Here is a 26738-nt window from a genome sequence, read left to right as displayed (position 1 = left end):
CAATACCTCACTTTATCGTCTATGTACAGGGAGATTGTGCATAGAGAAACTGGTAACTCAGGGTATGTAGCATTGCACGTGTTCCTCTACTTTGAATTTTAAGACGGTTAGAGTACTTTCTAAAGTTGTCCTACACACTCCGGATAAAACAAGTCTTTGAATAAGTTTCCCATTTGCTGATTTACACTCCCCCTTCCACCCCCCACCCCCCCCCCCCCCCCCCGCTTTCTCTTATCCAGGTTGAGGAGTCCCGTGTTTCTCAGCCTTCCCTTGTATGGGAGGTGTTTCGGGTCCCTCATCTTTGTGGCACTCTGGATTCTCTTTAGGTGTATTCTGTCATTGACTGTGGACCCCAGAGCTGGATGTGGCAGTTAAGACATGACAGAGTAGAGGGGGAGGATCACCTCACTTGACCCGATGGCCAAGCTCTTTTTAGTGTGCCCCATACACGTTTTTTTGACAGCTTCCCTGGTTCACCTGCCTTCACTTATTTTCCTACGACTGTTTTCTCCCTAGTTGTGCTTCTTTCTGTCCCATTTATTTGTTTTCATTCCTCATTCTCCACCTTTCTTTTTAATTTTTCTCATTTTTCATATATTTTTCTCAGCGTTATTAAGCTCTAAGCTCATCTCTCTCTGATTTCATGTCACATCTGGATTTGACTTCCCTTCAGATTTCATATAAGCCAAGTCTACTCACCGTTCACGATGCAGTAATGAATGCTGTTTGGCTTTCCTCTGTCTCCATCAAGTGCGACGACAGTGAGGACCTCGGAGCCCTGCGGAGAAATAGGGAATTGCAGTTTGTGTGTTGAGATCAAAAAGCAATGAAATGGCAATGGTGTATTAATAAACTGAATTTCAGAGAGTCTTTCTACAGTACGGTGTTGAGGGAATGGTGGTATTTTCGCTCATGATGCATAGGGAACCCCCTGAGGTCAATTGATTTCCAGTGAGAAAAATCTTTCTGCAAAGAAAGTGTGCCTATTGCCCAGTTCCCGGTATCTTGTCCTTTCCATCAGATTTGGAGTAACAAATCTGAGACCGATTGCTTTGGTTTGCTACCAAGATGCTCTGTGGTAGTTGCTGGCTCCGTGTAAATACTAATTTCTGTGTGCACCTGATAGTTATTTCAAGATCTATGTGTAACTCTCAGAGTAAGTCTATGTGTGATACATTCTGAACATCTGCGAAGCATGCAAGTGTTACTCTGCCCTGCTGAACTGTAACAGCCTATGAACTGGGCTGCTGTGTACTGTCAAAGGTTTATGTTGCAGTTCCGGATGGAAAGTAAAGATGTGAACTTTGCCCATTGAGGAGGAGAATGAGGTGAATGGGGTGCTAACACACTGACAATAGTCTAAGGTTGGATAGTTTCCTAAGTAGATATCATTTCTTATTCTATGTATGAAGAAAATTTTAATTAAAACACGTATCAGGGTGAAAGTTGATCCCTATTTGGTATCTTGCCTCTGCTTATGTGGAAAGATAACGGATTGGCTAACAGCTTCGGTAATGATATGTGGCTGAAAGCATCATCAGCATCAAGACTGCTGTATGTTTCAAAGTGCCGTAATACATTGACTGACTAAACTCTACGCTCTCTTTTGAGCAAATCTGACAGTAGGACTTTCTGAGGTGGTAGCACAGCCAGGAGATCACTGTACTCATTAGACTGTCAGTGATATATAAGAGGTGTATCTTCAGCAGTAGGCATACCAACAAATACAGTTTTAGGATAACTCGCACGTGATTCTCCTCAGTATGCCCCTACTTTCTTTGTATTCTGGTGCCTTTGAGCCTGGGAGGATTTCCTGGGCCCTTCCTCCCGCCTAGCCAAGCAGAAAGTACCCTGTGCTACTCAGATGTCAGGACTGCCTCGGTCCAGGCGAGATCTTGAGAGGATAGCACAGCAGTCCAGAGCATGTGTTTACCTTGGCTGAAATGAGAAGGACTGCACTTATACAGGCCAGAACCAGACTTACCGCAAGCGTATCCTCATAGACGTATCCATAGTAGGGAGTCCCAATGAACATGGGAGGAGTGTCCTGAACATCTTCCACGTTGATGGTAACAGTTGTTGTGGCTGAGAACACTTTGTTGTCTCCCCTTAGCTTCCCACCACCATCCTAGAAGAGAAGCTGCTGTCAGATCCCTCTGATGAAGTATGCAGGCAATTTCAGGGAAAAAAGAAACAGGTGAATGTGACCCAAGTCCCCCAGGGGGTCTTTATATGCTGTGCGACAGCCACAGCATATAAACAATCTCTGGGGACCTTACCACCATCAGTGCTGTGCTGGTGGTACGGCAATGCCAACTAGAGAAATGCCTCAAAGTTTCAGAAGCTTTCAATGCCCTCACTCCTGGAGCACCAGCCGGAGGTCAGTGGCCATGCTGGTGTGAATTGCTCAGCACACCTGCTGTGCCCATTCTGAAAGTTGCGGATTTTGGAAAAAACCTGCTCCTTACTGCCCCGAAGCAGTATTTAACCCAAATTCTGTTGTTTCTCCTCAAATTAATCCTGCCTAAATAAATAACACGGTCCGTACTTTTTTTCATAAAACAGGAAACGTAAAGTCACGAAGTAGCAGCAAAATTATTCTCCTTCCACACATGCAGCTGCCAGTCTGACAGTTCTCCACAGGATCCAAGGAGACTTTCCTTCAGAGTCTGTGAATTTTTAATGCCTGTTATGAATCCTCAGCCATGCTGCAAGCACGGCGCTGCTGAGAGCGACAGCGGCAAGGTAAGATTTGCAGCAGCATTTGTGGGATTTGTGTGAAATCCTGCCACAACACAGTGGAGATGTGGAAAAAGGAAACATCCACAGACTCTTCCAGAGCTCTGCCCCTTTTGTGACAGGGCTGCATGCTGAGCAGCATCAGGGAGTCCAAAAGGACTGATGCATCCTAAAGCTGGTGCTGCATACGCCAATGCTTGCTTCTGAGTGATTCTCAATGTGTACGGGTGACTTTCTGCAGAGGAGCTCGCTGCCCTGGCACTGGAGACTGAGCTGAGTGTGAGGAATCTGCCCCTGGCTGCCTCCGGATGTTGCTCGGTAGCAGGCACTGGCCAGCTTTCTGCCTCACCTCTCCGTGCTACTCTCCGTTCCTTCAGACGTGGCAGAGGGAGTAACTCTGCTGCCTCAGTGTTAAACATCTTATTTCAACGACCCTTTAAGTCACGCTCCTGTTTGACCTAAGCTGCCTTACTCAAATGCAATCCTTCACCTCCTCCAGTTACAGAAGAAAGCTTTGTACCTTGGCTACCACGACAACAAAGTGCGTTCTTGACTTCTCGTAGTCCAGGGTGACCCCTGATTTGATGCGCAGGACGCCGCTGTGACGGTCTATTGCGAACTTACTAGCATGGATGTTCTAGAGCAAAAGGAAAGACGAAACGGCCGAAGATTACAGGTATGGAAGCAAGATAGCTGAAGGGATTAATCTTTTATTTCATCTGCTAAAAGAAAAGACTAGAATAATGATATGGTTTGGGTGAATAATATATCTGATGAATTTCACCTCTGCGTGTTTATGAACAATTCATGAACCAGCCACGAGCCTTTAGTTATTCAGAATAAGTCAGTTACCTTCAGTGTGGGTTTTCAAAATCTTTTCCGTGGTGAATAGACACCGAAAAGACATCTGATTTTCAAAAGGGCCTGAAAATGTCTCCCTCCCCTTACGGCGAGAGTCCCTAAACGCACGGCTTTGGGCTTCCGTTCGCTACGGTCGCAGTCACACAGTCTTTCACCTTTTGGTGACATCACTACCTGCCCACACCGGACTCTTGTACGAGAGCGCTCTTTCCGAGCAAACTAAGAATTGCGCCAAAGGATGCGGCGGCATTCTTTCGATAAATAAACTTACTTGTGTAACAAAAAGATTACTAAATATATTAGCTAGGCCTGGAAGCTCAAAATAGCTGTTCCTGGCTTCGGAGTCTAATGGCTTATTGGAAAAATCCCCGTGTGAAACTGAATCCTGCACATACTGCATTTTAATTGGCTCATAATTGGTGAAATCAAAACTGAATTTCAACAAGGTGTTCTTTCTCAGTATGCCCGAGCTCTAAACCGGATTACCTTTAATGTTATGTAAATATATTCCAACTTGTCTCCATACTGTATCTAAGGTACATAGTGCAACAAATTGGTTTGTTTTTCTTTATTCCACTGCCTTTAGAATAAGGGAAACTAGAGCTCATCTGGAGGAAAATGATTACGGAAATAATGAATTTGAAGGGCATCGCGTAACAAGTTGCCCTTTTGGCATGCGAATGTCTGTCCAGCTTCAAATATGGAAGCCTTTCTGTTCTTCCCCAGAGGGCGACACCGGCAAGGCTGGTTGCAAGGGGGCGCTGGCTTAGTCGGAAAGAAGACATAGTGCTCTATACTGCGATACGGGTTTCAATTTTGCACCGGCTTGCTGCATCCAAGCATAGACAGGGTTTCCATGCGCTTTCCCTTTCGAAGGAAGCTATATCGTGCTTCTGATATCCCACCTGTGCACAGGGTTACGAGTTTGACTCGCTCTCCTGTCCGCCCAAAGAAGGGGCCAACAGGAGCTGTGCTGTGACGTGCAAGAATGACGGCGGCGAGCCCAGTTCCGACGCCTGCCTGCCAGGCTGTGCGTGGCTGCTCGCCGGCAGGCGATAACTTTTGGCCAAAGCTTGTTTTCTTGTGCGTGCTACAGAATTGGCCCTATAGATGTTAGTAGCAGCTCAATCCTCTGAATCTTTAATGAGAGATGAGTCTCGAAAGTACAGATAATACTTCACCTGCAAGAAGTAGGTGATACTTCCTCCGGAACCGGTGTCTCTGTCAACTGCCTCGATCTTAAAGATACTACTGCCGGAGGGAGAGTTCTGTAACAGAAAGCGGTACTACGATCAGACAGAAGCATGCGAATTAGTCCTACCCATCTTGTGACTGTATTGAAAACATACCAGTTCCTCTTTACATTCTACTGAAAACAGTATGCAAAGAAATCTTTACCAACCTCTGGAACTTGGACTATGTAAGGTGTATTGATGAACTCCGGGCTCTCATCATTAGCATCCGTTACAAGGATCCTCACTTTCTCTGAAACCTGGAGTGAAATTTGAAGAGCACGTTATGAGTCACGTTGATATACACGAACCCGTTCATTTGCCTACTAATGTGCGGCCAAAGGTAATGAAAAGATATATTGTAACACAATGTTTTTGCTCTAACAAAACTGAGCGTATAAAAGAAAAAAAACAAAGTCACAAAGCCATTAGAACAAGCTGCACGGAGAACACCCAGGTATCTCTAAACTAGAAAAAGGAGTCTTGGAGCACTACATAAGTTATAGATTTTGCCAAATTTCAAAAGTATTTTTTCTTATTTATGACATTCAAGCTACCACGATACATTTCATGGGAATACATAGAAGACTGCGTAAAAGTTGGTACCTGGCAGCCAAGAGCATTAATGATTATCTCATTTGATTTTATCTTACTATGTCAACTGCATGCAGAATTTGGATGTGTGAATACATGCTTTTAGTATTCAACCGTCTACCCTGAGCAATCTGCCTTTTTAAAAAATATGGAATCAAAATATATTTTATCAACAGAACTTCACAAATTGCTGCAAAGTGGGCACGTGGATGAGATCCCGTTAATAACTATTTACAGAAACGGTGAGAGTCATTGTGTCTGTAGGATGTAGGTACCCTCCAGACACAGAATGATGTCACTCTGTTTGAGATGAGGAAGAGCTCTAGAGTTATTTGGTTCTGGGAGTAGTTAAAGGGTCACATTTTAGTGGCACTTCCAGGGACGAAGCCCAGGTCCTCTTACTGGCAGTCTAATATCCTGACCACGAGAACATCTATTCATAAACTGAAAATGCAGTGAAAAATTGTAGATCTAGGACTGGTTGCTCGCGCCTCATATAAGCCCTTAATGATTAGACGTGATCAAAGCTGTGTTCAGCAGCAGACAAGAAAACCACCTTGGCCTCAGCAAATCTTCTTAAAGTCACACCACGGAAACATTGCGGGGGTGGAGGCCAGTCAGCTTTTGCACGTCTAACTCTGGTTCCAGTCCTGTTATGCTTCTTGCCAAAAAAAAAAAAAAAAAGTCATCTCTTTCTTAGTTATGAGTCCCACCGAGCTAACAGCGAAACATCAGGGGAAGCTCCTGTTATTTCGTAGCCTACTAAATCAAGCTTTCAGCTCATGCTGTAATTATTCTCACAGCTAGATTGAGACCTGAGTTACTGGCAGATTCGTGGCTGTTGGAGCAGGAGGTAAGGCTCTAATGAGATTATGTTTTCTGATAAAACCAGATAGTCCCTGAAAAGTAATTTAATAAAAGGAGGCGCAACTGCAGGGTGAGCAGTTTGACAAGTTAGAGTAGAATTAATACTTACTGTACTCAGGCCGTCTGAAATACTGACGATAACTTCAATCTCATCTTCTTTCTGTAAGACAGCGACACACATTTGTCAGGCGGTTTTGCTCATACTGGAGAAAGAGCTGCAGACTTAAACACGTCTTAGCAGGTACGAGAAAATAGCAACTGATACAAGAAAACCGGAGGCTAGGGAGACCCCTCAGAGCCTTCAGCTGAAGTGCTCCATGGGCTGCCCGGAGATGCGGACGTGAGGCGGCTGCTCTGGGAATTCGTATCGCATTATGAAGCGCTAATGAGACATCAGTCATCTTTTTGGAGAAATACTTCCTAGAACGCCATTATTAGTTCAAAATTACTCTGCGTTAGCGTGCGGTATTTTGAAAGGTTTACTAAGTATTGCGTAGTCTTTACCGCACAGGCTGCACGATGGGCGATGTCTGTGCTCCCGGAATAAAGTCGCCTTCAGTCCGCTATCGTCGGGAACGTCTCGAACGACCCACGTGGTTAAGGGTTAAAGGAGCGTGACGTAACCAGAAACGTGACGTAACCAGAAACGTGTCCTCAGACACCGCTTATGTAAATTCCTACTTCCCCCTATCACGGTAGAGTTCTGAAGAAATCCAATCGTGTCTGACTATCAAGGGACTGTTCTCGATAGCGTGTGGGTGGGGGCACATAAGAATAAAAAATAAACTCCTCCGGCCAAAGCTGAAAAGAGAGCCCTCAGCTGCCAAAAAATTTGATCGTACTGCCGGAAGTTCAAGTCAACTGGAAAACAACCCGACGGGTCAATTATAGCGCCTCGAAGTTTCAAATTACATGTCTCAGGCGCAAACGAGTTGGCACTGTCCCTCAAAGGCATGGATCAACTGAAAGTCAAGGAAATTCCACAAAAGCCAAGTGAGGACATCTCACTGCACGCTACCTCTCTGTCAAGTTCCTCGATCAGCGTCACGTTTCCAAGGTTCCCGTCGACAGAAAAGTAGCGCCTGGATCCAGCCTCGTAGGTCAGGCCGTACGTCACGGGATCTCCTTCCGGATCGGTTCCGTTCAGAGTATACACGTGGGCACCTGAAAAAGCGGCCGCTGAGCGCTTCCCTGCGGTTATGCCGGCAGTGAATATATCTCCATCCTGCTTCGTAAGGACTTAACCATCCTGCAGGAGGCAAAGCTGCTGCGAATCAAACCTACCGCAAAGTACAGGCATGCAGGCAGTTCAGCGGTTCCGACTGCCTGCTTTGACCCTGACGGTTAAACTGAATTCACCGGTGCCGTTTTCCCTCGGTTAGGGGCCTTTCCTGTGCAGCTGTACCGTTTGCACCGCGGCTGCTACACAGGGAACAAATTCCTGACTATCGACCCGAGTGAGTCCGAAGCGATGCTGCTGTAAGGCCGGGAGACCATCCTGGCAGCAGCAGCAAAAGGCCCTCACGCAAACCAGCCTGGGCCGAGGGCAGCGCTCCCGCCGGACGAGGACCGGGCTCTGGAGACGCGGGGACATTCGCAGACTTGTTTGCCTTCAGACTTAGAAGCGAAAGTCTTCCTTCCTGCTTAGCTCCCGCCGTTACTTTTCTCTCATTAAACTCTCCGCTTAGCACGTTCGCTTTTGCGCATGCCGATGAATACATTCTCTAAATTCATCGATATATTTCCTCCACGCGCCGGGGAAAGAAAGCTCGTCATTTCCATTTTTACACGTCTGAGAACTAAGTGCCAGTTTTCATAGTAAACTGGCTTTGCTTATCAAAAGTGATGATTTCTGGGGGAGTTATGACGCCCAGGCTTTCAAAAGATGGCGAATGCTTCTCGGTATCATTTTTATTAAGCTTGGATGTCTGTCATTGTTCTATGCATTAATATCTCCATCCAAATAACTGCAAGCACTTCGTGACTATCAATAACTGAGCGTGATATTTAAAACACATTTCTGCAGTTTTCTTTTACCTCATAGCAGCCTGCCGCGATTGGGGAGCCTTATCTGAGATACCCAGGTTACAGAGGTGCAGAACACAAACTGAGAGGGACATGCACGGTCAGGCTGCCTCACCTGGGCTTCTTCACCCGCTCTCTACCTGCCTCACCGGGAAAGGCAATGAGCAATCAGCACCAAGCCTGCAAGGGGCTATGGACTGCAAGCTCACTCTCGGGCAGGAGGAGTTGCTGGAGGACAGGGACCATAAGCCACAACCCCAAACCTGCTCTTCATCAGCTGCTGCTGCTGCTGCTGCTGCACACCCGCACCCTGGCTGACTTGGGAGGGGACGTGGCCAAGCTAGAAAACAGCAAAGGAGCTGCAGGAGCCATGGGGGGAGCTTAAAGGATGGAGAGATCTGAAGCAGCCAGCCAGAGGCAGGCAGTGGGTAGCTGGAGCTGTGAGCGCAAAGAAGTGCAACTGAAAACTGCTTTCAGTGGGAGGGAACGCATATGTGGGAGCATGAGGGAAAAAAAAGAAGAAAAGCAAGCACGAGAGGCGTGAACAAATCTCCAAAGCACTGAGAATGCCTGGACTCTCAGAAGCGAGCCCTTATGAGGGTGCTTCGATCCCTTGTTTTGCATCTCTTCTCAGCGTTCCGCTACGAGGGCTTACGGGATTAATGGGGTAAGACGAAGCAAACAACCTGAAATAGCATCTCACACGCGCTGTAAGACCTTGATTAGGGTCACGTACGTCTTGTACGTACACAGGCAACTCTTTGCCACGAGCTCAGCGCCAGACATCCCTACCTGCCCCGATGCGCGACTGCTCAAACTGCAGCTGCCGCTTTAGCTCATTCCGTTTCCCATGGTCCTTATATCTGCCACCGGAAGGGGCTGCTGTTCTGGCCCCTCTGACAACAAGGTCTCTCACGATCTGCAGCTTAAAAGGAATCTGGAGATACACGGGCAATTCCAAGCTGTCACATACGAATAGCAATTGCTTTCTTTACGGTAACTGACATCATAATGTATATAACTAACAGTCCACAGCTACCTATGAGCAGACAAAATACCACAAGGGAAAAGAAGGCCAGGTAAAAGATGACACGAGCATGATAATGCGCTTTTCTTGAACTTGGCGCTTTCTTGTAGCTACGGCACTTCTTCCTACAGCAGCAGGGACAAACCATCACCTCCTTTCAGTGCTCTGAAATTCTACGCGTCCCTCACCTGCACGGGCCAGGGACCGTAACTAACGCGCAGCTTGTAACCTCAGCAGAGCCGAAGCACTTCCCGTCAGATGCTGGCTGCGGCTGGGGCACAGCCAAATAAAGCATCCTCCCTGAACTCCCATTCTTATGTGAGCACAGACAAGACCTAATGCCAACCCACCCCAGCATTTCCGCAGCACTAAGCCTGAGCGAAGCCACCCAGAATCAGCCATACGCAAGCTTCGGTGCCCCTGATTCGTCACTGATCATCCTGCTCAAAAGTCTAACATGACTGCGGGACTACGGATGCTGGGAACCGCGCACGGATGCAGGAAACGGATAAATCTCTCTTCCAGGTTCCCCTGCAGTGCTGGGTCCTCACGTTGAGCTGTGGCCCGGCTCTGGCCCTCCCGCTCTGTGCAGTGCTGGGAGTTGCTTCTCTCTTGACTTTTAAAACACATTTATAAAACAAACGGCAAGTGCAGACCAGCTAATGTAGACGCGTTTTAGCCAAAGCCAGCAGTCATGAGCAATAGCAACGCTGCAGATAGGGCAGCTGACACAACCCCTGATCCCTCACAGCCACACAGCTGTCTGGGCACACACCCTCTCCTTTGCCTGCCTGCAGCTCCAGCCAGGCGCATCGGGTCCCGGTGTTGGAGCACCACTGCTACAGGGAGTGCTGTCTCTGGAACAAACTGAAGCCCTGCCAGGGTGAACATCTTTGACTGTGCCACCGTCAGCTTCCGACCCCGTGGAGGTGGCTGAAGGCCCAGCAGGGAGCAGCCAGTGCTCTGTAAAGGCCTGCAGGCCAGCAGCATGCCAGGGACAGAGTCCAGTGGCGCGCAGGGAGCTGCGCTGCCTGCAGTGCAGTGGGGCTGGCAGCCATCACTCATATGGACTGGGTCGGGTGTCACTTTGTCCCAGTAAGCACCTCACATTACAGGCACTATCTACTTGAGTAGGGAAGCAATCCTACCGATCAGCCTTGCTCCAGCCACCGGCAGAGTTGTTCTGATTGCTGAGGCTTAGCGTGGTTTCCAGGCAACTCTGGGCAAAGGCACAGCACAAATCTCAGCTTCTTGGTCTGCGTGTGCTGCTACACGCTGTAGGACCTCAGCTGAGGCTTCCGCCTAAGCCTGGCTGAGCTTACAGCAAAGCTTTGCTGCATCATAAGCAAGCTCACTGCCCATTTATGTGCTGGGTGCGTCACTTCTATGCTCTGTGCTGCTTTCTCCCCTTCTGCTTCTCTGGTTGAAGAACAAGAGCGGGAGCTGCTGCTTCCCAGCCATCTCTTTCTCACCTCGAACACGCCCAGTGTGGATCTTGGCCGGCATCTAGATCTCCGGCCAGAAATTGAGATTTTTGAGCGAGCGTCAGGCACTGAGTGTCTGGCCATGGTTAGGAAGCCTGTGCCCTCAGTCTGCCCTCAGCCCTGTCTCCACCACTGCCTAAGCCCTGCCAAGGGAGAGGTTGGGTGCAGCCATCTCCCTGCTCTGTGCACGAGGGCAAGAGTAAACGGGTGCTCTGGTAATCCACTGACGATAGCCGAGTGCTTTACTTTACAGACGAACGAGCCAAGCCTAAAGGAAACCTCAGTGCTACGCCTGGAGGTCTTCATCACAGCAGTTTAATACATGTAATGTTTTTTAGACGATCGGAAGTTATCCTTTTGCCATGGGAAATTCTGATTACTAATCATCAATTTCTTCTATTCTGTTTTTTTTTTTTTTTAAATGCAATTACAGTTTAAAAAAGAACTGTATAAACCCACCCACAAAACGGTCAGAGAATGCATCAGTAAAATTTTCAGTAAAATTTTGAATTTTCAGTAAAACAAAACTGAACTTGTTTCAAAAGAAACAGTTGTTGTTACCGAGCGGTTCTTACTCTAAGCAGAAACGTGTTCGACCATTTGTGCTGTCCATTAGGAACATCGTAACTCTTCACAGAAAACAACGTCTCTCACTTTGCAATGTAAAGCTTGCCCTCATCAGGGATGACAAAGTTATCAGCGATAATTTTGTGCTCTCTTCTCATAAACACTTACAGCACTGATGAGAAGATCCCAAAGGTCCGTGCTCTGATGCTGCGAACAGATTCACGGACCGAGGAAAGGGGAACAAAACATCACGCTTTAAATTACAGCTGCAATTCAGATGTGCCGCTGTGAATCAAAAGCTTGAGAAGAAAACCCACGGTGTTTAATACCACCTACGACAAAATGCGTGTTGCCAAGCAAAAGAGCGAACGGCTTCGGCTCCATACTTTAACCACACGCGTTTGAATACTGACCGACAGGTGTGTCCTCGGAAAGGCTGAGGAGTGCCATGTTCCCATTCGTGCTCCTGGCTCCGTTATCGAAGAAATAGGGGGCATAATTTGCCTGAACTGCAATTAAAACAGAAGGCAAAGAAAAACGCGTCATCGGTGGCAGTTACCTAGCTGTTACCCGACTCTCAGTAAACACGAGCTCCACGGGGAATACTATGAGGGCACAACGTATCCATCGCTGCGGCGCGCTTTCAGGGTTCTATCCGCACGGGCGCTTTCAATACACTCGCTTCTACCTGCTACCGTGCGTTCGCACAGCAGCCAACGAAGAAGAAGAGCGTGTAAATAAACGCTGAGGGAACCAAACTAAGCAGCGGGACCTCTCTAAGAAATCTCAATCAGCTCTGGGCATCTGCAAAACATTAACCCTCCCGGCAATGCCCGCACGCCTCTCCCTGCGCTGCGAGCGCGGGTCTGAAGCTCCCGGTGCCTCAGCACCTCTCCCACTGCTCTGAACACATTCTGTGTTCAGAATGCCTACTAACGTTATGCCTACTGCACGAGCGATTAGCCAGAATTAAATTGTTACTTACTTCCTGCCAGACAACAGCAGAGTTGAAGAAAACAAAAAACAAAGAACAGGTTAGTGGTGTGCCTACCGACGCCGTCAGCTTCTAAACAGCCCATCTGAAAGAAATCTATGTAAGCACAGCGGGGAATAATTGCACGGGGGTCAGCAGTCGGCAGGGAAAATATTTCAGGACGACATTACCACATCAGTAAGGATTACCACGGGATTTAAGGTTATGCCGTACCCTCCTATATTCTTTCTCAAAGGGATCATCGTACTCACCGAGGCAGACGTGCACCAAACTGAGAAATAAGGAGGGGACGAAATGCCTTACATGCTTCATCCCACTGCAGAAGGGGACAATTTCTTCTCCGTTTCAAAGATTTTAATTTGTTTTTCTCTGAAAGGTCCAGGAAAGCGTCCTTCAGGCCGATGCGGTGGAAAAATGTGCAAGAGGCAGTAACAGATGCTAAGATGTTAAGCGGATGACACGTCTTAATTTCTGAGGAATTTAAAGAAGCTCCTTCCTACCACCTAATTAGACCAATTACTTTGCAGGGAGCCGCGGGACTCGTTTCTCAGGCAAGATTTGAAGGAAGCAGTGCACCTCTCACAGGTTCGGCTGCGCTGTCCAAATGTGAAAGTCAGAGAAAAGGTCGCTTTCTTTCTGATGCGTCTAATTCCCTAAGCCAGCCATCTGCTTCTAAGAGCCGGGAGAGGTTTCTTTTTGTTTCAGGTTTGGAAATTACAATAAGCCGTAAAGGAAGAAAGTCTAACATAAGCAGCAAAGAATAAATACCGTTGTTACTGGCTTAAAGGAAACAACCGCATTTATGACGGCAGAAAATACATAAAATTGCACACTAAAAATACAGAAATCCAAATCTGCGAGTTGGCACCATTATTAAATGCTTAAATGCACGCATTTCTGGAAACACCTTACATTCAAGCAAGCAATTTCTAACCAACACACTGAAAACGTGGAAAACCTTCAAAAGTAGCTTTTCTTTCTTGCTTCGGTTCTCCGCACATAAAACCTATCCGTGTTAATTTAAACTATATTTATCATCCAGTTAATTATAGAGCAAAAAGCAGCCGGTGTGAGAAGCTGATGACAACGTTGTTGGCTGCTGGAAGGAACTCCCTTGGTGGCGATGCCTCCTGTCAGGGATGCTTACGAAGGTTAGCTGTTCGGACGTGACCCGAGGCAAATAATTTATTCTTCCGCTTCGTGAAGGTTTCTGCAGCTACCAGATAACCTGGCTGAACTACGGTGTCTCTGTGTTGGTATCGAGCGTATAATATTTGAGACCTTTACTTTGTTTTGTCATTTTCAGTGGAAAAGTAACCGGAGCAAAGCTGTTTTACTATCCCACTAGCCTGTTTTGAAAGGAAATGGGCTCTTTATTTCGTGGTTTTGAATACCGGGTTGTGGTGAGAAAAACAAATAGCAGCATACGCTTGAAGTAAAAGAAAAGTCTTTTACAAGAATAAAAGCGTAAAGATGAGTTCCTGTCAATGCTGTTTACTGCCTGTGTTCTATTTATTTGCATAAATTAATTTTGTGGAGGGTATCAGGAGTCCTGGAAATTCAGGCCCGAATTTTCAAGCTTTTTTTTCCTTTTTTTCCCCCCCCCACCACTTGCAGCATAATTGACGTGGCTGTTGCATTTAATTGCTTGGGAGCAGCCACTCAGAAGCTGAGACAAGCTGAGAAATGAGTAGATGGTAAGAGTACTTTTTAATCTCGTAATGCAGCCTATACCAAGGGCTGTCTGAGTTGGCAGAGACAGTACCTTAAAATGCGATTATGGTTTTTTTGAGCAATTTTTCCCTTCTTCTCAGTAACGGGAACACTGCTCGCTTTTTAACTGAACTTTCTCATTCAGTGTGTTTCCCCACATCAGTAGTATGAATTTGGAGGGTTCTCCTGAAATTATACTGATACATATGGAAGGTTGAAAACGAGCAAGAATGATTGTCCTCATATCTTTCATATGCTGTCATCCTAACACAAATCCACTGGAATTCAAGCAGCTTTTCTGTTGAGAAGATAGCGTCGGTCTCTTGGAGAACTTCAGAACATTAAAACCGATAGATTTCATAGCTGTCTTGCCCTTCCTAAAACTTACCGACATGAAGACTTCTAAAGAGTACATGTAGCTCTTTATGTTTTTCCAGTACAAAATTTGACATAGTACAAAGTTTGATATAGTTGAGAATATAGTGGAGAAGTCTGCAAAACCCATATCAATGCAAACGCAGTATTGCAAGGTTATATTGATAGATAAAACAATGAATAAAAATAATTTCAGGCCCACCAAAACCGCACTTAATTTCTATTTGCAATTACTATGGGTTAAAGACAGGAAAACTTTAACGTCAAGGAGAATCAAGGCAAATACAACAAGAAGTCAAGCATTAAATGTTGCTTATGCCACATTCTTGTTTAAAACAGGAATTAAATAGCGTAGAGGAAATGCTAATTCACGGCCCGAAGCAGTGATTGAGCACCTGGCGGGAGGGCAGGGCCAACCCAGCACAGCTCAGGTGCACGCAATACACCTGAGTGTCGAGAAGGACTGGAGCCAGGATCCACCCCTTCCCTCATTTAAAGGTTGAAAGCGGAGGTGAAAGTATCTTGCTGAGGATCCCTGTGTTCATGTGGTATTCTGAGGGTAAGCGGATTCTTTTGTTTTTCTGTCTCTAGCTGTTGTGTTTGAACGGGTCTTCTCTTGTTGCAGTTTAAGGCTTTGCATTTTTTGTCTTTGCTTATGTTTTCTATTGTGCTTTAAGTTTGGATGTGGATTTTAAGTGAAGTTAAGTTTTAGATGAGTATAGCCTGCTTTATTTTCAGCTGAAAGGCAACATTAAGGTTGAATAAGTATTGAAGCGTATTTAACTTCAGTTTGTACTAGGCTGATGTGAACTGTTGAGGCAAATTGCTTTTATGTTAAACTTCTCTTACACAAAAAGCTTTGAGTAACTCATAAAAAATACCATATGGGTAAATGCTTTGTTAAAACCAATGTCCTTCAGAGAGAAAATAAAGAAGTAAGCGCTCAAAGATTCTGTTTTCCTGTCAAGAATTAACTTCTTTCTGGTTTGCGGAGTCAGAGCTTGAATCTTTATTTGGATAACTTTTTAATATTTAGTGTGCTATGCGAGGAAAAAAGTGGATTGATTTACTGCGTGTGCTACAGAAGCACCAGAGGATGTTGTCTGCCTCTTTCTAATGCATTTAAACACACGTTTTTCACTCTCTAGCAGAAACGGATGCAAACAGATCTCGAAAAGCTGCCTGCAATAAAGGGACATCGTCTGGATGCTTTACAGCAGAAACTGCGTTAGCAGTCTCCTGTCCTCCCTCTTTTCTACAGACTAAGTATTATAACAACCTTGTTACTTAGGACTTAAAAAGCAAATGTATTATCTTTGCATGTGCTTCTCTGTATATTGCAGAGTGTTGCCCTCTTTGAAAATAGGAGTTGTCCTATTTGTGCTGCTGACTGAAATTAGTAATGGTCATAATATGAATACCTATAGGTAAATGCACTTTAACAGGTCTCTTTTTCTTGTTTTCAAATGTTCTTTAACACCCTGCCTCGAGAATAGCTCTTATTTGTTATTGTTAATTCTTTGTGTAGAGGGCAAGGTGTGCATTTATACGAGTTTATCTCTATAACTAACAAATCCTCCTTCTATTGTCTACTGAATTTCCTGAACTCTTCTTCACGTGGCGGAGCAGAGGTTAGAGGAGACTAAGGTCAGCTGAAGATCTTCTGTCAAAATATCTCTGCACGTGAAAGGGTATGTACTTGTACTAGTGCAATTTCAACCAACGGAGCAAAGACAGTACAGTTTGGCTCAGTTAGCTTGTTCCTCTGTGAATCTTAAGTCTTGTTTGTGAAGTCTTGCTGAAGACAAACTGTGCGCAAACCAGTCCGTAGAAACTTGCGTTTTCTCTGAGAAATTGTGTTAATGCCCCACACGTGCTCCTTCTGCTGCTCCTTCTGCATGACTGGCTGTCTGTAAGAGAGGGACAAAATTACTCTCCGGACTTTTAGATTCCTCCAGAAATCTTCCTCTCTGAGCTCAAACTATTTGGCTTTTCAATGGTAACAAGATGACCTCGTTTATGTCACGGTTAAATGTACTCAAATGACAACATAAGGTTAAAATGATACAAAAACAATGAATCAGATGGTTCCAGAAAAGCAGTATTGGTGGAATGCTTTCTCTCATTTCCAGCACCTCTAAACTACTAGAAGCTTAGAGACAAATAGCTTTATATTGTCACTTTAATGGAAAAGTAACCGCTCCTTTAACTTCCCACTCCAGGGAAGAAGGGAAGGAAAAAGACTTCTGGAGTTGCTAGTGTTTTTTAATTTTCCGTTCAATTTTGAGAAACATTGAACTTGACTGTTTTCCTGTACTTGGTGCAAAGATAAAGTGTAGTGTCTAGAGAAAGGAGGACATTGTATTTGTGTTAGAATGCATTACGATTAAATTTTATCTCATCGTGTGTTGTCCATTACCTTGTTTGCAGATGCGGCAGGGACTGCAGTTCTTCACAGCATCGAAGCGTTATGTACACAGTACAGATACAGATGTCATGAGCATGTCAAATATTCACCTCATTCAACAAACCAGTAAGTGTTTGTCACGTGTCTTTTAAAATTGAAGAATTACGGGGCCAAAATGTTTATGAATTAGCATGGAACATATTTGTGAAAGCAGAGAGGTTTTCTAATGCTTCTACGTCATTTTTTCTCATTCAATGGAAAGTTATCTCTTTCGTTTAAGTCGTTAGGATAACTCTATAAACATCTGCTGACGTTTCTGGCACTTATTTTTCTTCTCGATCCTCACTTAGGTGCACTTCAAATTTCAGTACAACCTCTACAAAGCTAACGTGTGAAAGTGACAGTGTAATGACGCATGTTGAAAAACCGAACAAAATCTGTATATAATATAGCAGTTGTTAACTTCACTAGCACCGTATCGTGAAAGTGTTTCAGAATAAGAATGCACTGAAGTATTACTTGCCTTCCAGGCAAAAACTGTTTTTTTAAATTAAATGTATTGTATCCCCTTGTGCAGTGTATATGGAAAGGTACAAGGTATGTTAATCTTTTCTTAGCTCTTCACTAAGAGCTTGCCCTAGAATAAAATGTCCTTTCCGTGTGAAAGTAACCTTTATGATAATTATAGTTAAGATGCACTTTGCATAGCTTTGGTGTGGTTTAAAAAAATAAATAAAGAAAGAAACCAAACAAACCTAAATGTGTCTTAAAAAAAAAATAATAATAAAATAAAACTCCCAAAGACATACAGGACAGTAATGAATTATGGTGACTCTGGGTTCTTAAAATACTGTAATTTTCTCATTATTGATCCCCTGATGTCATATATTCTGATCTTCTCTCGGAAGGAGAATCTCTTGGCTAATATTTAGAGAGAACTTTGGGAAAGGGAGAATATATCCTACAAGACTTCCATGTCACACACAGCTCGTGATAATAACACATAATAGAATCACCTTTCACGTATTAAAGTTGGGAGTAATGTGTTAAAGTGATGGAAAGGTGTTTTTTAAAAAAAAAAAAAAAAGAAAAAAAAAAACAAGTAAGGTCTTTCAGTTCATAACTAGCTATGTAAATAGGTCTTCTGGTAGTGGGTTCACGGTATGTTTTTTATTCATTTTTTTTGTTGGCTTTTTTGTCATCCAGGTTGAAAGTTGTCCTTTACTTTTGTCCTTGATTGTGTGGAACTGCTTGCGAATCTTCTGCCTTGTTATAGCCTCGTCGTACAAAGTGCTTCTTACGGTGCTCAAAATGGGATGGCCTTTTCAAGCACGTGCTGTGCTTCTTTCTGAGGAGGAGAGTGTAACTGAAGTAATGTCTCTGAAATACATTTGGAGTCACTGCTTTTTGCAGCATTCCTGCAAGCGTGGAGCAGTGCTGTGTGACCATGTATTCTGAGTAGCTGGAAATCACTACCAGTTGGAACTACGTCACCATTTTTTTTAAATGCTCAGGTGATGCTCTTTTCAGTGTTTACGTGCAGTTATATGTTTTTTTGTCATGTGCTGTCTTAAGCAAATGTCACAAGCTAAGATGCTGCAGTATAGTTAATATATGCAAATATGACTTTTTTTTTTCTATCAGATTTGTTTCACAGAATCGCAGAATTACAGAATTGCCAGGGTTGGAAGGGACCTCAAGGATCACAAATCTCCAACCCCCCTGTCACACGCAGGGGGGGTTTATCTCTTAGCACCTCTGAAAGGTGTGCAGAAATGTTAACTTCCTTCAGTACTTCACTATTTTTTGAACACTAAAATCTGTTTATCTCTCAGGCACTGTTAGTTCTATTGCTGATGAAACCTCATACTGCTTCAATATGTTCTGCCAAAGTTGTGATCCTCTTGTCAGCGATCTGTCAGCCTCTCCTTTGTGCTGGAGGAGAGTTTGGAACAGATTCTGCGGTAAGCTGTGCTAGGGCACGTGGAAGAGAGTTACGTGATATGAGACAACTAGCATGGTTCACTGTCTGAACAATCTACTGGCCTTTTTTTCTATGATGGAGTAAATAGACCAGGGAAGAGCTGCTGATGTCTACTATCTGGATTTTGGTAAGGCTTTTTACATGGTCTGCCGCAGCATCCTTCTCTTCAAATCCTTAAATTAGGGATTTGACAGCTGGATCACTTGTTGAATGAGGAAAATGAATCGATGTCTGGAAGCAGCTCAATGGTGAGTGGTGTCCCTCAGTGGTCAGTACTGGGACTAATCCTCTTTAACGTGTTCATTAGCATCATCAACTGTGGGATCAATCGTATCTTCAAGTTTGCAGATGGCACCGTGCTGTCTAATGTGAACGTGTTCGAGGGACCGTATGTAATCCAGAGAGACCTAGACAAACTCAAGCAGCGGGCCCTGTAGAACCTCAACAAATCCAATTGCAGGATCCTGCACCTGGGTCCCCCAGGTTCAGCAATTCCACTATGGATACAAGATGGGGGATGGAAGGATTGCGCGCAGCCCTGCCCAAAAGGACTTCGGGATACTGGTGGTTGGGAAGCTGGACTCGAGCCAGCTGTGTGGCTTTTCAGGCCGCAAGCACACAGCGCTGTAATAGGCTTTGGAAAATATAATCCAAAGGAAAAAATCAAAACAAAGCACTCCAATTTACTGCTTTTTATGACAAAGGGTTTCATTCTGGTGAATGATATTCTGTAAGTAAGAGACGAATCAAATTATTCAGAGGCCTCGCTTCATTCATTCCTGCTTCTGATTGCTTCATATTGGACATCCAGTGCAACTATTGGATTAGAAGTATTAAGGGGAATAGATCGAGTCCTCTGAATAACGCAGTTGGCCCCTTCAAAACTAAGTGAAGCGTTAGCGGCTTCAGAAAATCGGAATTCTCATACAGTATTTATTCAAGGTGTGCGTTCCACACTGCTGCCTGGTAGTTCAGTTCTATGATTCTAAGCTTTTGAGAGTCTATCTGAACCGTGGATGTTGCCCTTCGTTAGGCTTTCGTACGGGTTCGTGGAATGCGCAGTTCATAATCTGCTGCTTCCAGGACTTAGCTGAGGTGGCTTGATGTTCTTTAGCTGTCTTTCATTCTGATTTGACTTAAATGGGCCGTGTTTTACACCGTGCTTGTCTTTCCTGAACTTCCTCTGTCTGTTTTGTTGGTTTGCACAGATGAGGGGAAGATGAGACAAACTGCTGTTGTTTTTTTCTTTTATTTATTTCAGTACTTAATCAGTAATCTGAGAGAAGCTTGAACTTGATCCTTTTCAGATTTTCAGAGTACCTATATGTGCCTAATTCCTATCAGGATTCTGATAAACAGAGAAAACTTTACACAGGCTACACTGTGTAGGATATCACTTGGTTAAAATACTCAGCTGTGTCATAAGTAGGCTACATCCTGCTGGCTACTCTATCCACATATCCATTTTACTCTGAGATGTATTTCAACACTTCAGCGCTGTGAGCGCTTCTGAGCCGTTATTTTTTTTTGAAAAGAAATCTACCTGTCTGATAAATATTTTTGCATGTGTAATGTTTGGCCTCATGCTCATAACGTCCCGTGACAAACGGAATCTGAGATGCGGATTTATCCCTTTGGAAAGGGGTAATACCTACTGGGGTTAGAAGCACGTTTTTCTTTTAATTATGTTTGAGTCTGCTAGGGCTTTAAATAAAGGTTCAAAACATGACTGTTTCACCTGTGAAAACAGCAAAGCGCTTAACACAGCACTGATTTTCTTTTATGTTTTGCCTTGAATGTCTCCAGGGCTGGGGCATCTGCGGCTTCTCTGGGCAACCTGTTGCAGTGTTTCACCACTGTCCCCTGAGTCAAGATTTTCCTCCTAGTATTTAACATAAACCTATTTTGATTTTAAAGCCTTTTTCCCCTTGTTCCGTCACCATCCCTCTGGGGGGAGGGGGGCGGGGGGGCAAGTATGTTGCCCTCTCCTGTTTTTTATTTTATTTTATTTTTTTAAGCTCCCTTCAAATCCTGGAAGGCCACAATGAGATCTTCCTTGAGCGTTCTCTTTTCTGAGCTGCGTGAGCCCAGCTTCAACCTTTCTTCACAGGAAAGGTGCTTCAGCTCTCTGAGCATCTTTGTTACCCTCCTCTGTGTAATGATGTTTCAAGTTCTCATGGAATGTTCCTGGCAGAGTAGGCAAGCTGTTCTATTTCTATATAGACACACACTGTTTTGATAAGGTTAGCTATGAGCTGTGTAGTTGGTCTCATTTATGATGTACGTTTCTTTTGTGTTTTTTTTTTTTTTTGGAACATCATTCACAATTAGCCTGTAAGAAATGTGTCAAGCAACCCTATTGCACATCTTTACTGGGCTTAGTCAATGAGGGTACTAACTATAGAATTTATTTGTTATCTTGCTGTATCGTTAGTTTTATCTGTTTGTCTGCCAGTGCCTGCAGCTTATTCTTTCCCTGCCTTTTTCAGCACTTCAAGATAACCTTGGAATGAGAAACGCTTCTAAGATTCTCCGAGTTTCAAGTTCAGTGCCATTGCTGAAGACCAGCAATGCTTAAGCTCCTGTTTTGCTACGGGCCTCTCTTGCTTCAGTTCTGAGAACTTCACATACCGACTGCAAGTTTGAAAAGCAGCCGGACCTGAGTGATGCTTTCTACAGTATGTTCTAAGTCTCTTGTACCGTAACACCTCTGTCTGTGAAACCGCAATTTATTTTTTGTTTCTAACTCCTGATGAATTATGTTTCTGGGAATTGTCTACTCTTTATACACTGAAGGTTTTCTGTTTGTTTGGAGAAACAGCAAGCGCTGTGTCTTGCTTTGTTCTGGTTTTGTTCTCCTGGTAGTATGAACATTTTTCACTGTAAGTTTGTTTTATTAACATAATGATTGAGAACACTTCTACTTGAATAGTTCTGTAGAAGAAACTGCCTGTGGAAATAGCATGTGCTATAATGCTGTTAAATACAGTAAATACTATGATTATATTACATGCTAATTACACCATTCCTTTTCCGGTATGGTTCCCCTAAGGCCAATGGAATCACGTAGTTCAGTCTGAAGGTTCCGAATGAGTAGGCCAGCTCCTACAATTGATTTTCATGGGAGACATATTGGGAAAGCAGTGGAGGGTAAAGAGGGTAAACAGCTGGCTAATGCCTGCGAAATGGGCTATACGGTATGTGTGACAGAGTTTTAAAATAAAAATTTAAAAAAAAAAAAAAAAAAGCCCAAGGAGAGCATTTTGTGGAAACGGCCCCTAGGAATACTGAGGAGCCGGAGGTAGGAAGCGTTTCCAGTTTTCAAAATGTTTTGTCCTATTTCTGACTAATTCTTTCCTCAGGAACAGAGGTGGAGTGATTGGAAATGGGTTTGGCCGTAGCTTGCCTGCTCTTATGTAAAGCAAGTGGTATTTTTCTACTTGGATGTTCTTTGAAGCGATTCCTTTAAGGTTATGTACTGAAGTTATCGTGTATTATTGTAGTTATTGTAATTGCAGCAAACTGTGAGTTTGTAATGCTTTGAAAACTAAGTAAAATCACCTCTCGGACATCACTAGTGTTGTTTCTACGCATATGTAACGGTACTAAGCTGCTGCAACTTATTTGACTGGAGTGAAATAATGCCTACTTTGCAGCGTTTGGTGCACAGGCCTTAATCCGACTGCGTTTCTAAACCTAATCCTCAAGTTAGGAACAAGCGTGTATTGGCTTCTCTATCTTTGTGAGCAACAAATTTGTTTCTCGTGTAACTGTTATTGCTAAACAAGTAACTGTTGAAAATATACAAGTGGATTGCTGCTTGTGACATACTAGCAAGAAGCACTGATCCGTAACAGTAACTCGGTTACTAAAATACTGGCAAGAATGCCAATGGCTGCGGTATCCTAAACAGTGTAAACTAGCGAGAGGATAGGGATTTTGAGGAAAATAAATGTTTGCATCCTGCTGAGCGTGGTGGTCAAATAATGCTTCTAAGACGCTGGACACGCTTCTACTTGGCATAATCACAATTGAGAAAACCATTGCTTCACTACTTGTGCATACGGTAGTTTTGCGTTACGCTTTCAATTAGTTCAGTTTTAAGAATATATTAAATTTACTAGCAGATTCGGTTTAAAAGAAAAAAGGGAACTTCAAGGCCTGCTTTCAGAGGTTCACGTTCTGAAAACCTGGGGCAATTTCCTTTTTCCTGATCTTCTGTATGTGACTCTTGCACGAGGGGTAGCGGATTGAGATTCCCTGAACTTAGCGCCAGAGTCAACTGAAAGCAAACCTTGGACACAAAGAAAAGCATAAAATGGAATAGTTATTCAAAGCGGAAGATTCTAATCTGTCAGTGACGTTGAGTCAAACTCATCTCATTGACCAGCTGAAACCTACAGGATTTCAGCGTAAGACAAGTATCGGTGCTACCGGAGAACGACCTGGGAAGGCTGCGTTATGAACAGACGTTCGTTCTGACTTACGTAAATCCATTGGGCGGTATTGTAAAATCGTGCAGCTGTTTTGAACGTACTAAATGTAAAATCGCGAGCTCAAAATTAAACTAATAGCTTACGTGCTACGAAAGGACGATGGGTCTGTTATTTATCTACATTTCTAAATGTTACCACTCGCTTGGCTATTCAAAACTTGATTAAATTGTTACGAGCGCCCACCCTCGTTAGTAAAATGTTGGAGAAAACAGATAATAGTTCTCCAGGGTGCTACGTATTCTTGAGGATGGATTTGAAAACATACGCCAGAAGTTAAGGAGAGGAATAAATGGTAACTTCTTTGGTTGAACTGCCCGTGCATCTCGTTTACCTGAGCGACTAAAAAAAAAGAAACAATAAAAAGACAAATTTGTTGACGCGTTTGAAAGACTGAACTTCCACTGTCTTTCCTATTTAAAGCATTTTTATACTAAGGAAACCGCGTCTCACAGAGATGAGTGTGGGAAATGGCGCGTGCGCTACGGTAATTGTTCTGTGTTGGACTTGCTAGGGACGATCTGGTCAGCTTAGTAATGCAGAAGGCTGCACGGGCACGCGGTCGAAGAGAATAAAGGGATTCTTGAGCTTCCGCGAGAGCCAGAAAAATTGCATCTTATGGATTCCGGACCGTGTACTTACAGAGTAAACGCAAAACTGTTTTGAGGCACTAAACCGGTGCACGACAGTCCCGAGCAGTGGAGTTCCTTGTCTTTTTCCATTCCCTTTTGTTTCCTGATAAACGTACGTCAGTGACTCTCGGAGCGTCACAAAAGCATTGTGCTGAGAGAGTATAAAAGAAAAATTATACCTCACAAGCTAAATGTGGTTTTAGATGTAGTTGTCTGTCTAGACCTAACAACGAGAACAAAGAATACTGCTACTGAAGCTTCACTCCTCGTTTCTAGCAAGCGCAGCCTCATTTCTCTCAAAGCAGAAAAGAGCAAAGGGCAGAAAAGAAGACCGTCTAACTTTTTGCCCATTGAGATTATGTGGAGGCGGAACAGTTCTTCGCAGATACAATGTAACATCACATCCATAATTAGGAAAAGCGATCGGGTTTTGACAACTTCTGCATAAAAATTGGCTTCCATATGTCAACGTGTACAGCTTAACCTCTCAAATCCTTCCCATACTTCAACCTACCGTCAGTTTTCGGAACGTCACGGCTCTGAAATCCTTTGTGCGGTTTTCCCGCGGCGTTTCAATAGGGAATATTAATTTGGCAGTGAGGAGAATCCGGGTCTTCCGCTTGCGTGACCGCCGAAGTACGAGGCGGCTTCGACCGGGGGAACTGCATGACAGTGACACGTCCTCGTTGAAGAACGCCCACTGGAACAAACGTTTCATGGCTAGATTGTCAATGCTAGAAAAGTGTAGTCCGGTCTTATGCTTTTTTGTTTGTTTGTTTCACACCAAAATTAAAAAATCAACGTTTAAGTTCTTAAAATAAGAGTATGATGATGAAAATCCAGAGAGACACTTGCGAAGCATCGGAACAAAAAATGAGAAAGAACGCCTCAGATTTATTCCTTTAGATTTCAGTCTTTCCGGTACGCCAGGCTATGTCGAGAAAGGTGATTAAAGCCCATCTGATACGCGCGCCTATCGCTGCATATTCTCTTATTCAAAACTCCAGTCCCCATCCCATAAATGTCCCCCATAGAAACAAACAAAACTATCGAGGTACATCACGCGTCGAATTTCAAGGGGAGACGAAGGGGGGAGTCGAGAAGCTCTATTCAAAACAGCGCGGTGTCTGATGCACGCACTCAGATGTGAACGATCCAAATCATTGATTACAAGTTCTCCTTCTCAAGTTTTCTTTTTCTAGTTTTCCCATCCGCCCCTACAACTTTCCCATTCACCTTTACATGGCAACAGAGCTTCTACAAACACTCCTTAACCGTTCATGCGGGCGCGTACCCAATCGGAGCCGTGAGACGTCGTTCTTCCTCTGGAGGCCTCCTTGGTTCTCACGCTATCTAAATTGCTCCACAGCTGCTGCTCTGAACAGCATTCAAAACGTAATTTTTTCTCGTCTTCCCACAAAACGCCATATTTATATCGGGTTCATTTTCATCTCTATTTTCCCTCCGAACCGGTCGGAGTTTCACATAAACGAAATATTTTCCGGAGTCATCTTTGTCATCTGTTCATCTGTGCTTTATGTTTCACGTGCGTATGCGTTGTTTTTTTTTCACAAACGCCACGCTTTTGGTAATTGTCTGTAACTTTGTAATGTCATTACATTATCCCACGTTTTGTAAGGCCATTTAATTTCAAGAAATAAATGAAACGACTTTGCTATATCCTTCATTGAAGCGCATCCGTTACTATAGAAACAGCTGTATATCATTTGATTGAATTACATGTAAATTATACATTTACAAGCCAAGGAGTTGTACGCGCTAGTAACCGATCGGCGTAGTTTACAACTACGTTAACCGGATAGCTTCTTCTCCCGGAGAACGTCGCAACGTATCGCGTACCCAGGGCAGGATCTCTCGCCTCACTCCACATGCTCGGATCCCCTTTTTTCCCATGTGAGGCCACCGAAGGCAGTGAAAATATATCCATAACCGCACGCGATAAAAACATTCACAGTTCTACAATCATAAGAAATGGAAATGAATGCCGTCCAACAGTCAGGATTTTAAATCAAGAACGAAACTGCTATGTGAAGTCAATTTCATCACTGAAGTCTTTACGGAGTGCCCGTGTCCTTAACTGGAGATAACTGAAATGTCTCCGAAAGCGCTCCTACACGTTTAATACGCGAACGTAATCCCGAGCAACACCGCGCAGAACCGTTCGGAAAGCTTCGCTACGAATTTCACCGGTCGTCAGTTTTCTCACGCGCATCATTAAGCCGCGTGGGCGTTCGTCACATGGCTGCTTCCATATTTCCACTGCCGCCTTCAGTTACATTTTCTCTGTCAGGTGCAAACTTTTTACACGCGTAACTTTTTTTTTTTTCTTTTTTTTTTTCTTTTCTTTGGACGAGGGCCAAGGGAAAGCCGCGCGGAGATAGAAAGTGCGCGGCGGGGGCCTCGGAAAACGATTAAGGCTAGAGACGTTCTTTGGAAGGGTGTCGCATGAGACACGAAGCGATCCGTTTGAATCGGGCACAAATATTAATGAATCCCTCAAAGAGTTGCGAAGGGGAAGCGTGTAACAAACCGTACTGAAGTGCAATTTCAGTCCCTAATTCAGATCTAGCGTCCACGTCTAACCAGCAGGGTCCCGGGCCCGTCCGAACGAGCCCCGGCCGCGCTAACGAGTCAACGACTTTCAGGTGCGTCGGCGCCGCGGCCGGCCGGGCACAGGTGCGCCTCGTCGGCATCCCGGGGCGGGGCCGCCCCGGGATGCCTTT

General features: G+C 44.3%; 2 protein-coding genes and 1 long non-coding RNA gene across 6 annotated transcripts in view; 1 reads left to right on the top strand and 2 right to left on the bottom strand.

Moving 5' to 3' along the window:
• Positions 1–12776, bottom strand: part of LOC116234795 (cadherin-related family member 1) — a 33409-nt gene extending 20633 nt beyond the window's left edge. Inside the window, exons 1-9 of the mRNA XM_031602572.2 lie at positions 12642–12776; positions 11810–11905; positions 7312–7457; positions 6403–6453; positions 5003–5092; positions 4782–4868; positions 3260–3376; positions 1985–2128; positions 700–778 (exon numbers count right to left, since the gene is read on the bottom strand). Coding sequence (XP_031458432.2) covers positions 700–778; positions 1985–2128; positions 3260–3376; positions 4782–4868; positions 5003–5092; positions 6403–6453; positions 7312–7457; positions 11810–11905; positions 12642–12702 — 871 coding nt within the window. The 5' untranslated portion in view covers positions 12703–12776. The remainder of the gene's footprint in view (positions 1–699; positions 779–1984; positions 2129–3259; positions 3377–4781; positions 4869–5002; positions 5093–6402; positions 6454–7311; positions 7458–11809; positions 11906–12641) is intronic.
• A 2227-nt stretch (positions 12777–15003) lies between these two features.
• LOC116234719 (uncharacterized) lies at positions 15004–24541 on the top strand. 3 transcript variants are annotated; one of them, XR_004168179.2, is made up of 6 exons: positions 15004–15037; positions 15630–15744; positions 16108–16169; positions 16909–17011; positions 18092–18399; positions 21359–24541. It is a non-coding gene; the product is annotated as an uncharacterized LOC116234719 (long non-coding RNA). The 3 variants fall into 3 exon arrangements; XR_004168178.2 differs by having other exon boundaries at positions 15008–15037; positions 15627–15744; XR_016468637.1 differs by lacking the exon at positions 21359–24541 and adding an exon at positions 20888–21350 and having other exon boundaries at positions 15008–15037; positions 15627–15744.
• On the bottom strand, positions 16177–26723 carry LOC149916993 (uncharacterized). Of its 2 annotated transcripts, XM_090144766.1 has the most exons (3): positions 24509–26723; positions 24005–24145; positions 16177–16388 (listed from the first exon to the last, which is right to left on the bottom strand). In XM_090144766.1, the coding sequence occupies exons 1-3, from the start codon at positions 24710–24712 to the stop codon at positions 16338–16340; spliced, it is 396 nt and encodes a 131-aa protein (XP_090000892.1). In that variant the 5' UTR covers positions 24713–26723; the 3' UTR covers positions 16177–16337. The 2 variants fall into 2 exon arrangements, 1 of the variants encoding a protein (XP_090000892.1); XR_016468636.1 differs by lacking the exon at positions 24005–24145 and having other exon boundaries at positions 24509–26671.
• Between the last annotated feature and the right edge of the window lie 15 nt (positions 26724–26738).

The sequence above is a fragment of the Phasianus colchicus genome, chromosome 8 (genome assembly GCF_987193195.1).
Source record: "Phasianus colchicus chromosome 8, bPhaCol1.hap1.1, whole genome shotgun sequence".
Lineage (NCBI taxonomy): Eukaryota > Metazoa > Chordata > Aves > Galliformes > Phasianidae > Phasianus > Phasianus colchicus.
The sequence above is the reverse complement of the archived record's forward strand: the minus strand, read 5'-3'. Positions and strand labels throughout refer to the sequence as shown.